This window comes from Pezoporus occidentalis, unplaced genomic scaffold (assembly GCF_034315485.1).
Source record: "Pezoporus occidentalis ecotype Australia unplaced genomic scaffold, CSIRO_AGI_Poc_V1 ctg15, whole genome shotgun sequence".
NCBI lineage: Eukaryota > Metazoa > Chordata > Aves > Psittaciformes > Psittacidae > Pezoporus > Pezoporus occidentalis.
Window position 1 is genome coordinate 4207272 of NW_026913316.1, and position 14458 is coordinate 4221729.

A 14458-nucleotide genomic window follows, 5' to 3' on the forward strand; every position below is an offset into this window, starting at 1 on the left:
ACAATCTAGAAGTGGCAAACTGTCATGCGAGAGTTATAAACATAGTAGCCATACTTAAAAGCAGGGAGGGAGAAGACTCATGTAGCAACAGTTCCATTAGGTAGTAGTAAATTTTGAAAGGAATATATATACTTTAAATGGAAATAAATAGAAAAATAGTCTGGATACACATTTAATCAAAAGCTGTCTGTATTTTTTTTTTTTCTTCTTTTATTGAGAATTAGTTGTCTGTGGTATCGTTGAGCCTTAGTAAAGCCTGAGATACAGTTATAATGAGGGAGCACCAAGACTGGGCTCAGGTTAGAGAATAACCAGAGTCAGACCCAGCCCTGGGATTGGGCAGGTGGGACTATTAGGGTGATGTTGGGGCCAAGACAGGTAGGGGTCTGGGCCGAGATCAGCAGGACCATGGACAGATCCACAGCCAGGCTGTGACGTGTGAGAACTAGAGCCTAGGGCAGACCCAGCCAAAGCTCTGTGCAGCTTTGATGGGAAAGGGGATTATGCTGGAAATTTAAGTTACTTAGAGATTTTATGAGATTTTAATAACTGAAAAACTCCAGTATGTCCTGCTGTCAGTAGGGTAGGTGCATGATAATTAAAATGGTTGCTGGTATGTGCCAGAAGGAACTGTCCATACAAAAGCATTCTAAAGTAATTTAAGAAATGCTCATGATTTTGAGGACCAGAAAGAAAAAAAAGTGGGAAAAATGTAATAACAGAGAGTGTGACATCATGTACAAAGGAAGCTTTAATTGAAACTCATCTTGATTTGAAGGCTATATTTGAAGGCTAGGACTAGCTGCTCACACTTTCACTAAGAAAAATGGCAAATGATATCCCAAATTCAATCCAGAAAGTAAGAATCCGGGCTCAGTATTGTCCTTAGGCAAGGGACTGAAGCTTGAACCTTCTGTCTCTCTGGAAGATTTACTTAAACACTGAACTGGTGCTGAGTATGGGTCAGTCATATCTCACCCCTCATGGTGAAGCTGGTTTACAATACAACTAAAAAAGCTCCACAGAATCACACAATTGGAAAAGAGGGAGGAAAGAGCAAGTCTCTTAACCTTCAAGGCCTGCTGAAAAATAGCTGTCTCTATATTAGTTGAGTAATACATGAATTTTATTTGTTTGGATCTAACACTGGGAACTTCATGGGTTATGGGCAAACAGTATGTCATTAAATAGATATCAAGATCTCTGGAGTTACCAGGTACTTCTTCCATGTTGCAGACATCATCAGAGAAATCTGTGTATGTGTTTCTCAAGCTGCAGCTCATTAGCAGAGCTAAGAACTTTTGACAATGTGTAATAAATGGTTCATAGTTTTGGTGGTGAATACAGGAAATTATTTAAGTACAATGGCTATGAAACTAGAATTTCTTTATTTTAATGGAACACAGTCAATAAAATTAACATCATATAAAAAGTAAAAATCAATATGAGCTATAGATCACAATAGCATTTATGCCTTTGTGAAGTTGATCTGTCCAAAGTGCCAGATCACTCTTCTGCAGTTACACTTTGATACATTTCTTTTTACAGATTCGCTTTGTCATTTTGCTTTTTGAAAAAAATGGCTAAGCCCTTTTATTATGTACATTTTTTATATTTTTTGTTCATTTTATTAGTCTATAATCACGTGCAGCTGTTACTATAAAACTCTTATGGTTTTTAAAAGTTCATTGCTCTCATATTGCATCAGCTTCTTAGTCCTGTAATTATTTTGCTTGGATCCAATAAAGTCTTAAATGTATTCATATATGTTATTGGTTTTACAACACACAATCTGATTAATTCCATCCAAAGCTCGGATTTTCTAAAATCATGTGATCTGTGTGATTATATATTTTGCCTTCTAACTAACTAAAGCAAATTTTCCCTTGGTTTATTACATCTACACTTGCATTAAGCTGATTTCCAATTAAGCTGAAATCCAAGGTGCTTATGTTTGTATGTTTTTTTACTTCTCTACAATTTTATAAATTGCTAAGGGTCTTAGAAACATGCTATTCACCCTATTACTCCTGCTGCAAAGTCTTGTGAACACAGAGGATTGATAGCAGAAAATAAGACATATAGAGTCAATATTTGGTGCTGTTTTTCTTCAACCCATGAATTCACCCTGTCATTACTTGCCTGTCTAGGCTATCTAGTCTAGCGTTCCAGACTATCAGTTCCTCTACTTTTTCTTCTTACAATCTTAATCCTTTCTCACTGTTAATCTTGTCTTTTCTTCAGACTGCTCCATGTATTTTTCCATTTATCTGCCTTCCTTTTGTAATATTTCCTGTGCTGATGCTTAATAACACCTATGATCCAGGGTTTGTCTGTCACCACTGTAATTAAATGCGGTCACCATCCATCCTTTTTAAATCCTGTATCTTCAAGTGAATCCTGAAAAATTTAAGATGGAAACTTATGTTGGATGTTTTTGTATTTTATTTTTTACATTGTATTTTACCTGAGAAAATCAGACATTTCTATCAAATCAAAATGATTTAAGATTGTTTCTAGATTATGCTATTCTGGTTATTCTCTCGAACAATGATATAGCACTATCTTTAGATTTTCTATCAATGGGTGAATATCTGAATTTCTCCAAAGTTTTGGAAGTCATGCTTTGGTTGAGGTGCACGTTCCTCCTGGATCCATAGATAAGATCAAAGTCTGAATGGAGGAGTTGTAGGCTTTTCTTGCATGTTTATGCCTTATATATAAACAGGGCGCTTGAAATATTTACAATGCCAAAGACAGAATAACTGGCCAATACATTACTGAATGAAAGAGATGGATCTCTGTTGTGATGATCAAAGTACAGTAACTCACTAGTATCTATGGGAGTAGTTATGGAAAGATAAGGAAATGTTAGAAGTCCTACAGCTTCACAGGCATTGTCTCTTTCTAGAACTTTGCTGGAATTTGTTACATTTTTGTTGCTATGAAATTGAAGGAAAACGTAGCTGAGGACTTCCAAAAGCTATTGAAACATGAGCTACAGCTCCACAAGTTCACATTATAATTCTTATGCTTCAAAAATTTCTTCCTTTTTTTAAATAAAAAAGTTATTTACTCTTATAGGATGTGCAAGTGAGAACAAACATTTCTGGTCTGCTCATTAAAACTGAGGAAATCCAGTTTTGTTTCCTTATCTTAGAAACTATGATGAAGAAGATGCTTAACAGCTCAGCAAGTAAACAGATTGACCTATTGTCGCAGCTTCTAGTAAATATATCTTCCTGTGTGTTATTGGACCGCTTCCAGCCTTTTGACTCTGTTGAGAAATTGGAGGAGAAGGCTCATGAGCTCATGCAGCAAAATAATTTATTGGCTAGTAAGTACCTTAGTTAAAATGTATATCGATGGAAAACATCAGACTTTTTAACTGTTGTCTATGTTTATTATAAGGTAGGTTAAGCTTTACACTATTTCAGAATATTTATTAAACCACATACAATACATGAAACATAAAGCACATTTACCTTAGGGGTATTCCCCAACATTTGAATGCTGTAATATATGTTGTAAAGGCTAATTATGTTATTTTAATGGTCAAGTTGCTAAGTGAATCCTTGTGGTCTGTCATTTCCAACAACAAAAAAAACAACAAATAAAACAAACAGCAAATGTTTAAAGTAGAATAAAAAAATCTGAAATATGCAGGATACTGAGTAAACTTGACTATTTATTATGACAAAATAATCTAATTTACATACTTTTGAATTTTAACATTTATATTTTTTCCTTACAAAAAGGAGAAAAGGATTTTTTTGGTAAGGTTTACTCCTAAACCAACATCGTAGAGAAATTAGCTTGTTTATTCAGAATAAATGAGTTCTTAAGCTATAGATGTATTTCTTTTCTTCCTTTGGATTGTACTCTCTATCCTTTTTCTGCATTGTATCCTTATTACTGGGAATTAATTAATTGTTCAAAAGAGTTCAAAAAACAAGACTGTTTTTCTTATTACCACACCTTCTCCTTTTGCATAAAGTACTTTAAGTTGCATGTAGCCTTCCCAAATGAGAGCCCAATTTAAGCCTATATAAAGTGTGCCACATCTTTTTCCCCTTTTCCCCCCGTTGTTTTGTTGTGTTTTTTTTTCTTAGACTCCTGTAAGTACACAACAGAAGGCATGTCAAAGCAGTTGTAGAGAATGAAACTACTCAGTCTGGAATCGTATGTTTGTTACACAATCTGGTAATGACAGCCCTCAATCCATGTAAAACCAGCAAGCCATAACATGAGATAAGGGGAATTTCTCAGGACTGCTTAGTAGGAAGTGAAATTTCCCCTTCATACCTGCTGGCCCTCAGAAAATCAAATTGTCAAATTCTAAATCTGTTTTGTTTCAGCTTGCATAGAGAACGGTCATATGCTAACATAAGCCAAGATATTTTTTGTATTTTTTTCATTACTGTGGCCTTACAGTCTCTTCATATGCTTGAAGAGGGAAGATGGCATTTTAAGGGGTCAAATGTGTCCAACACATCAATATTACGTGCTCAGATATAAGCATACATTCCTTTACACAGTAAGACATGAAACTAAAGTGGAATTTTTCTTGCTTGGTTTGTTTGTAGTCTTTAAAGCCTTCATAACCTCTTGAAATGTCTTAGGAAATTAAATGTTTGCATAAGTGAGAAAATGAGGTTTTTTTCCAGTGAAAAAAGATAAAATCTTTATAGCAGACTAGAGTATTCTATATCATATTATCTTCCAGAGAGCCAGGTGCTGATTAAAATATCTTTTCCCTTTCTAAGGGAAAGAGGTCAACATTTCACATTCATCAAGGAGTCCTAAAAAGTCTGGGTCATCAGAAAAAATATGTAAACAATTTGCTGTGTTCAACATAATTTTCCCAATTACAGATTAAGCTTTCATCTGCCTTTTTTTGCTTTCTTAATTTCATACAGAGCTAGAGAAAATAAACATGCAAATTCTGCTATGTTAAAAGTATTATAATTGGCTCAGAAATTAAAAATAAGAGGAAATTTTAATGATTTGGTACTGTTTCCTTTGTCACCCACTTCTGTGAGCTGTTATCTTTTCATCAACAAATTTTATGGCTGCTGCTTTCACTGTGGAATTGAGATCGGTCATCAAAAAGGGGTTAAATCTGAATACAAAGAGAATAAACTGCAGTAAAAACCCCCAAGCAAACCACAGAAGGATTTTCTCTGTTAAGAATGCTTATTGCAAACCCATTTATCATGTGAATATTTTTTTTTTTACATTTCATAATCATGAATCTTATAAAATGTAAATTTCTAAGAAACCTACCATTTTTGTGTTGAAAGGTCATGAAATCTGCCCTGACAGGTGAATGTAGCCTACTATCACATGAGAATTGGCCATGAGTTAGCTATGTAAATAGCATAAATCATATAAGCTTGGATGCGAAGTTCCTTTTCTTCTTGTGTCAGGTATCATCTTTGATACGCCAAAGAATAAGATGCAAGATTCTAGCAATCTCCTACCACGACACATTTCATATACAATTAGAACCAGCATTCTCTATAGCATGAGGACGGATTTGATTAAAAACCCAGTGTGGAAATCCCATCCCCAGAAGTTACCAGCTGATGGGTTTAAATACAACCATATCTTTATCCCTCTTCAAGACATGATTGAAAGGGCAATTGTTTCAGCACAGACTGGGACAGATACCTCAGAGCCAGACATTCAGGTGCAAGCCATGCCTTACCCTTGTCATACCAGTGATCTGTAAGTAAACCCTCAGCTTTTTATTTCAATATATTATCTTTATTAAATTAATGCTAGAGGACTTTGGAAACCACTAGGTCTTTGTAGTGGGTGACTGTATATCTCAGTACAGGATTGAACCAATACCAGAATATCACAGCATAGCGAATGTTGTTTAACAGTTGTGACCACAACACATTATACAACATCTGTCTGGCAAATGACCCCTTAAGGGCTGTTTGCAACTATACTATGTAGTAATCTGCTGGGCAGAGACTCTGTCAACATATTGTGCAACTAACTTAAATTATGCTAAGAAACCACTTTCCATCCTCAATTTCCCTATATGCAAACTGTGAATTGGTCCCTGGTATGTGTTGAAATGCAACATAAAATTGGTGAAAGAAAAAGTGTAGGATTGTTCTTTGTAAAACAATCAAAATATCCTGAGCATTAGAATTTAAAATTATTTGGTAGTAATATAACTGTTAAAGTGGAGCAAATATAGACTGGCTCATGTTATTCTTTACTGTTCAAATATATTACTTTACCATAGACACAAATCTGAATTCTGTTTGACTTTGGAGCCCTAAAGAGTGATTACATTAGTTGTATTGTTGACAAATATTGATATAATATTATAGTAACAATACATATGTTTGGCTTGTTACATGAAAAACCAGAACAAGTCTTATTGCTCATGTCAGACATTCTTTTGTGCATACTTTGAGAATACTTTTCACATGTTAACATTCTCCTAAAAAATATTTTAACTTTTGGAGTAACAACTCTGCATGTATGTTTTCATAGATTCTTGAACAATATAGGATTCTTTTTCCCACTTATGATGATGTTAACATGGATGGTTTCAGTTGCTGGCATGGTTCGCAGACTGGTTTATGAAAGAGAAATTCATCTTGAAGAGGTAAGAGGCAGATTACTGCCTGAAAATAAAATTTATTTATTAAAGCCTACTGAAATACAGAACGTAAACTTTGAGGTACTTTTATGTACTCGTAACCCAGCTGGCTTTGCTTTTTATTTCCTCTGGGCTGTAGGTTCTAGTTCTAGGTGCCAACAGAGATTCACAACACTGTTTGAGCATCAGTCCTCTTGGTGTGCAAATATTGTCCCTGAGACAAAAAGCAAGGAGTAAAAGATTCATAAAAGTTGAAGCTGGAAAATGTTTGGGAAAAGCCCTTGTTATCAGAATGTTTTTTATATTGGATTGATTTGCTATATGTAGTCTACAATGATAAAACTTCCTAAACCAGACAAAAAATTTGCCACATACTGTGTAACTGTCAGAAATATAAGAGAGGATGACACAGAAAAAATTACATAATTATTTGCTTATATTGCCAGCTAGTCTTAGGAGATGCTGAGCATATGGAAGGATGAGGTTTTATGATACATTTTCTGCATGGCTAAATATACTCTTTTTGGAGGAATTATACTGGTTGTATGCTGGAGTAAGCCTTATTTAATTTGGGAAATTATCTAATTTCTCTAAACTTTCTGTTGTAAGATAGGCCTTTTTAATGCTCTAAAGTATAAAATCAACTTTATTAAGTTAATTTTGTTCATCTTATGAAAAAAAACTTCAGAAATAGTATTAGTTTGTTTCCAAAAGCATTATTATTTGTTTTTGTTTTTTTTTTTTTTTTTTGTTTGTTTTTGTTTTTAAAGAAGAGGAACAGAAGGGGTAGCCCAGAAAAGGGAAAAGAGAGGAGTCATTTAAGGAGAAGACGACATCCTCTGGGGAGCTGGGGTTGTCTTGGTGGCAACATGTTTTGCTGAAATTAAAAAAAAAGCAAATATACGCAGAGAAGATTTGTTTCCTAACTTTAATTCTCTTTGCTATATTGTCTTGCAGTATATGAAGACAATGGGTGTACATCCAGCCATTCATTTCTTTGCTTGGTTTCTGGAAAATGTAACTGTGCTCACAATAAGCAGCTGTGCTCTGGCCATCATTTTAAAAGCAAGTGGTATCTTTGCTTATAGCAATGGCTTCCTCATCTTCCTTTTTCTCATGGACTTTGGAGTTACAGTTATTATGTTAAGCTATTTTTGGGGAGTATTTTTTAGCAGTGCCGATACAGCAGCTCTGTGCGCCAGCCTTGTATATATGATCAGCTTTTTACCCTACATAGTTTTACTGGTCTTGCAGAACCAGCTGAGTTTCACCATCCAGATTATAATGGTAAATATTTCTTTTCCTTTTCCAATTTTTCTTCTCCAAACATCCTGTAGATTTCCACAGTTTTGAAACTGTAGATTATAATTTACTTATTTTTCCCAGGTTTATATCTGCTTTGTTTCACTGGAAGCAAGTCACATGAATAGATATCCTATGGAGAAAGTGTTTTGGATGTAGAATGGAATAAAAAATAAATTTTCAGGGAAATTTTACAAAACTGGGGAAAGAAGCAACCTCAAGGAAGATGCATTTCTCATGCTCATGAGTTCTCTTTATGTTTTGACTTAAAAATATGTGTTATGGTAATGTACCTTCAAGCACACCTGATGATATGCGTCTCCTGAAAGTCATTGTTTGAAGGAAAAATAGTAATTGATTCTCTGTTGAGTATAACTGGAGATTAGATCAGAAATTTGTCTAGTGTCTATCTAGCTATACAGTCTGCAGTATATGTTTCTTTGGCATTGGTTCTTCCATGCCGTTTCCTGTTTTATGAATGCCATCGGCTGTTTAATGTCTTTGTGCTATCTTAACACGCTATATCTACAACTGGGATATCAAATATCACCATCATACAATGAAAACCATATTTCACAAGTTATATGCTATTAAAAAAAGGACACTTTTTCAGTGTCAGTAGGTTAAATAAAATATCTTGATTCTTTGCATAAGACTGTAGATTTCGGGAATAAATAGGCAGGGTTGAATTTTTTGTTGTTGTTGTTGTTGTTGCTTTTTTTCTGCTCCTTTGGGCCACAGAGAGGGAAAAGTACGCATCAGAAACCTTGCACTCTTCAAAATCAGTTATTTCAAAATAACTCTTCAGGTATCCTGCATTTACTGAAAATCAGATGCAACAACATGTAAAAAGGGCAATAATTCTGGAGAGGGGACATGCCACTAAGTGAGGTGGTGAAATCTTAGGAACCTAAGACACAGGGACTCAGTTGATGGGAATTAACACAAACTTTTCTGTACAAAAATGTAATCCATGCCAGTAATGATTTTGAATTATTATTTTTTTTTAGTAGCAGCCTATGTCACAGTTCTTTCTTCAGAGAGCTAGCAGGCTGTATTACTTTTTTGTCAGAAACCTTACTTAATTTCATTAATTAAAATACGAGATAAAATGAATGATTTCAGATCACTTTCAAACTGCAGAATTTTATCACTGAGTTATGCTTATCAATTTTAGTAATGTTTTGGATCTCCCCATCAGCCTTCCTTCATGAGCTCACCAGTGTTTTTCCACTATCAGTTGCACTTCCTTGCTGTTCTACATCACTAACTTGCTCATTTTCCATATGTACTTTTGCAATACAGCATGACTATGTTGCATTTTTGGAAGTCAAATATTCTCTTGCACAAATCGCTGTCTCAGCATATAGTATTCATTGCACATGTTTTTTCTGCTTCTGTCTCTTTTTGAGTTCTGGTCTTACAAAAACGAGTAGGATGACTGATGTTTTCACAGAAAGTACATTCCTTTGAATGCTTTTACCGTGTTAGACATTATATGCTTTTAGTATGTGATAGATTTATGATGATCTACAACCTCTTATAGAGTTAAATAATGCTTTCCAATTTTAATAGCTAGGTGATGGAGCTCTTTAAAATTGAGCAAATACTACTACAGTATGTGGAGGAGTATTGCTAAAATATAAAAGAAAACAATGACCATTCACTCACATGAAAGAAACCTCTATATATTTTGTGCTTGCTTTTAGTGTCACAAGATACTTTATTTCATGGAACATGTTAATGATGTGTTTTATTGATGTTTGCATCCTCTTTCTCTGTTGTTGTAGTGTCTTCTTTCTACAACTGCCTTTGGGCAAGGAGTATTTTTCATTACATTCTTTGAGGGCCAAGAAACAGGTAAGGTCTCTGGTTAGAAGAAAAGCTCTAGGCAGACAAGACCCAGTAGTCTCCCCTCTTCTAACAGGCCAGCCCTTTCATCATAGAATTTTAATGAAGTTGGTTAAGCATGACTTCCTCCCAGTGAAGCTATGCTGACTATTCCTGATGATATTGTCCTTAATGTGCCCGGAAATTGTTTCCAGGATTAGTTGCTCCATCACCTTCCCAAGGAATGGGGTGAGGCTGACTGGCCTGTAGTTCCCTGGGTCCTTGTTCTTCAAGTGATATTTGTTTCTTTTGGTCTTCAGCCATGTCTCCTAGTTGCCATGATCAATCAAAGATTCATAGTGGCCTTGCAATAGCATCTGCCAGGTCCCTTATTTCGTTTGGGTACATCCCATCAGGGTTCAGAGACTTATGTATGTGCAGTTTGCCTAAGTATTACCTAATCTGATCCTCTTTCACCAATGGTACATCATCCTTGGTCTCTGGGACCAGGGATTTCTGCAAGCTTGAGTGCAGGGGAAAAATCCCTGCTGAGCTACTGTGCAGGTGCAGAAATGCTTGAGAACACCCTATTATGTTTAAATGTCAGGAAGAGAAAAATGTTTGGAAACGGGCTAAATGTTCTAACAGGTTGTTATATGTTTTAACATGGTGATCACTACTATCTCCAAGCTAAGAGCTGTCCCTGTTGTAGCTGCTTTTAGAAAAGTGACAAGTGAATGTCTGGGCCCTTGATAAATATCTACGAAGGATGTCATTTATATATCTAAATATATAAAGAGATGCAATCCTTTTTTTACTACTTTGAGAAGATCAACATTGAGAGAGTGTATGCTCCAAACCATTAGGCATTGAAAAGGTATCATTATGGTACAAGAGTTGTTAAGAGTGGAAGAGACAGTTGCAGAAAATATTACTTAAATTTCTCACCGGACTCTTCATCAAAATTAGTCATCTTTATTGGAGAAAGAGCAAAATAGGCTTTGTTTTGTTTTGGTTGTTTACACTTTGGTTACTTTTCCATTTAGCAATATGGTAGCTTTCTGTAGTACTAGTGTTTTGCGCCTCCTTTCATCCTTTCATGTCTTCTGCAATGTAATAATTTTATGACGCAATTTCTCAAGGAGTTTGTTTCAGTTTACCTCTGAATACAGTCAGTGCACACAAATATTTCCTTAGTTAGAATTCAGATTTACATTTTCAGATTTAGCACTGTAGAAATTACTTTAAACCTTGTGCAACCTATTTCTTGATAATAGCACAATGGTGTAAAACCTGATTCATTGAAGAGATCAGCGCTCCATTTTATCAATTGTTTTTAGTTTTGCCAAATTAAGGGCCAGCTAAAACTTCACAAACAGCCCTTTCTACAACAACTTCTCTGTGTTTCCCCAGCAGCAGTGTCACCTGCTGTTCTAAACAGCAGCTTGAAAAAGCATAGCAATTCATTTCTATTCATTAGGATTGCTATGATTAACTATGGTCTTTTTTGTGTCAGTGTTTAAATACCCAGAAATGTGTGATGTTGATGTGTTTGTGATCTTTAATGCTCTACTGATTTAGCTTTGACCTTTAAAAAATCATTATTATTATTATTACTCTTACTACCAGGAATTCAGTGGAATAATATGCACCAGGCAGTGGCACAAGGAGGATGCATGACCTTTGGATGGCTGTGCTGGATGATGCTCTTCGACTCCATTTTATATTCTGTAGGTGGCTGGTATTTCAGCAATATTATTCCTGGTAAGATTATGGTGTTGTTTTTATTTCATGTTTTTGAAGAAGTTATTGAATGGATTTATAGAATGGGTTTCCCTCATTGTATGCAACCAAACCAAAACCTGACCTTTTCATGAATTAAGTTTCTGATGGGCAAAACTGACATTACCTTTAGGGACGTGGTGAGTCTTCCTACATACGTAAATGTTGCGTAGTGCTAACACATGGACTAGAATTTATAGCCAGGCATAAAATACCTTCTGTTAGCTTGTAGGGATGACTAATATTTGAAAGACTTAGTAGTTGTTGGTACCTCACAGTAACAGAGCTCAGTCTAGTAGCAAAACTTCCCATGAAAAGGGTAACTCAGTACTCATGCTGAAACCCATGAAGAACAATGTGTTTTCAGATCACAGACTTCAGACTGCCTGGTGACTGTATCTTGCTCTCTGTCAGTCCACAGACCACTGCATAAAGAAAACTAATTAACTTAGAATATTAAGAAATATCTTTTCAGCAAGTAGGTTTTTTCCATTAACCAAGTTTTATGAGTATTATTGAGTTGGTTGATGCATTTTTAGTCATAGCCTAATGCCTCACTAGCTATTTGAAATTTCCTTTTCTTTTGATTTTGCAAGTCACCTTTTCTTCCAGCTACTCTGCATTTGTTTTAAAATATAAAAATATAAAAGTAATTTTGCCTTGAAAGACAGGAGTATGTGGAACATACAACTGAATTTTACAAACTTTGGCTAAAATTGACACCTGCCCTTCAGTGTCAATGAAATGCAACTCCAAACACACGAGAGTGTATTGTATGATTGGTAAGTGAAGCTTGGAAAGACTGGGCAATGCAATTTACGTTGTGTGTAGGAGCATATTTTTTCCCTTTCTGTTTTCATGCTACAATAAATGTTTCTTATGCTGGCTGATTTGCTTAAATTGTGTAGGTATTAGTGAGAGAAAAATCTTTAATTATTGCTGCAATGGATGATTATTATGGTAAAAATAAAGATGTTTGCTTTGGCAGGCCATTTGGTGCCTTCTCATTCCTCTAGGTTACAAGAATATATTAGGCTGTGCCTATATATTGTTAAGTCTATGATTCTGTTGCACTTTAAAGCTCATCTGGAGATTAGGTAAAACGCAGTATCACTGAGGATTGATTATTTTATGGCAGGATCTGGTGTTTTGGCCAAATGACTTTTTTTCACTTCACTAACATTTGTTAAGTGCAGCAAAGAGTTTGAGCTGATTAAATGGCCTAACTAGGTCTTTAAAGTAGTGATAGGACCTTAGTAGTCTACAAATATGAAATCACTACGAATTTTGCAACAGCTTCTATCATGATTATCATCTAGGAAAATCTGGATTAAAGAACCGATGGTATTTTCCCTTTACTGTTTCCTACTGGAAGAACCTGTGTGGTGCAGAGAAGAGGAAGAGACATTTTCTGAATTCTAATATGTTTTTCTTCAATGAAAACTTCCAAGACAAAGGTTTGTGGTCATTTTAACAACAGCTCTTTTCCAGATGCTGTGCTGATTTTTATCAACCTGCTTTTGTCATTGCTTGGTACATATATCGTATTCTGTGTTTAGATCTTGTCCCTTTCTATCCTCCATTATGTAGTGTATACTATGAATATTATATACTAAATGTTAATTGAGCTGCCACCTGTAATGCTTGACTCATTCAATGAAAACTACTGTACACAACTATTTAATAAAACTCTTTGAAGAATGTAAAATAAGTATCTCTAAAGTTCCTCCTGTTGCAGTGTATTGCCTCTTTGCCTTAGTAGGATCTTCTGAAGTTCCTTGGACCCTTTCATACTCTTACTGAATCTGACAAATGTACTTTATTAACTCGCCCCTCCACTCCAGTTTGATTCTCTTCCTTTACTGTTTTCTAAACTTAAAATTGGTCATTAAAGGGACAAACCCATATTCATAAACAAACCAATCCTTGAAATACTTTTAACTTATAATTTGATTATATATTTTTATGTATTTTTATATAAAGCATGTCTCTTTCTTGGTAACATTTGTTTTTTTATCTACTTTAATTATATATGATTTTATTACATAAATTAGAATCATAAACTATAAACATCATATATAAATATGTAATTTATGTATTTTGATACATTATATCAAGTATTCTCATCTCAAAAGATTTTGTATTTGCAATAAGTTAAAATATTGAATATTAATAATATATTTATGGGGCTGATGATTGACTGTGCTCATGTTTAGAGAGTAGTTCCAACCTTTCATCCTGACACAGAAAGGAAGTCAGCTTAATCTGTGTCATATGGTCATCTCAGGTTACAGGGCTTGTTACCTCACAGAGAAATGCTGGATATCTACCTCCATTGAAGACCTTGAATGATGTTTAGATTAGATTGTTGCTCTGAATCATTTTGCAAAGAGATCTGGTTTACTTTATTGACTGAGGGCATTCAAAGAGGATTACCTGGCTATGACTGTTAACGTTATGTAATGTAATGTGTCTGGAAATGGATGGAATATAAGGAGTAGTTCGCATACTTAAGGGCATAAAACAATGGTTCAAGAAATGTTATAATATAAGTGTTTATTAATGGAATCATAGAATCCTAGTTAGGGTTGGAAAGGACCTTAAGATCATCTAGTTCCAGCCCCCCCTGACATGGGCAGGGACACCTCCCACTAAACCATGTCACCCAAGGCTCCGTCCAACATGGCCTCGAACACTGCCAGCGATGGAGCATTCACAACTTCCTGGAGGAGCCCATTCCAGTTCCTCACCACCGTTACAGTAAAGAACTTCTTCCTTATATCCAATCATAAACTTCCCCTGTTTAAGTTTTAACCCATTACCCCTTGTCCTGTCACTACAGTCCCTAATGAAGAGTCCCTCCCCAGCATCCCTATAGGCCCCCTTCAGATACCGGAAGGCTGCTATGAGGTCTCC

At 35.3% G+C, this 14458-nt stretch overlaps 1 protein-coding gene across 2 annotated transcripts in view; it reads left to right on the plus strand.

The window, feature by feature from the left end:
- ABCA13 (ATP binding cassette subfamily A member 13) overlaps window positions 1-14458 on the plus strand; it is a 174440-nt gene that overhangs the window by 61089 nt on the left and 98893 nt on the right. For both annotated transcript variants that reach the window (XM_062610878.1, XM_062610879.1), the window contains 7 exons: window positions 3161-3337; window positions 5430-5730; window positions 6520-6634; window positions 7586-7915; window positions 9721-9790; window positions 11390-11524; window positions 12862-12999. In XM_062610878.1, coding sequence (XP_062466862.1) covers window positions 3161-3337; window positions 5430-5730; window positions 6520-6634; window positions 7586-7915; window positions 9721-9790; window positions 11390-11524; window positions 12862-12999 — 1266 coding nt within the window. The remainder of the gene's footprint in view (window positions 1-3160; window positions 3338-5429; window positions 5731-6519; window positions 6635-7585; window positions 7916-9720; window positions 9791-11389; window positions 11525-12861; window positions 13000-14458) is intronic.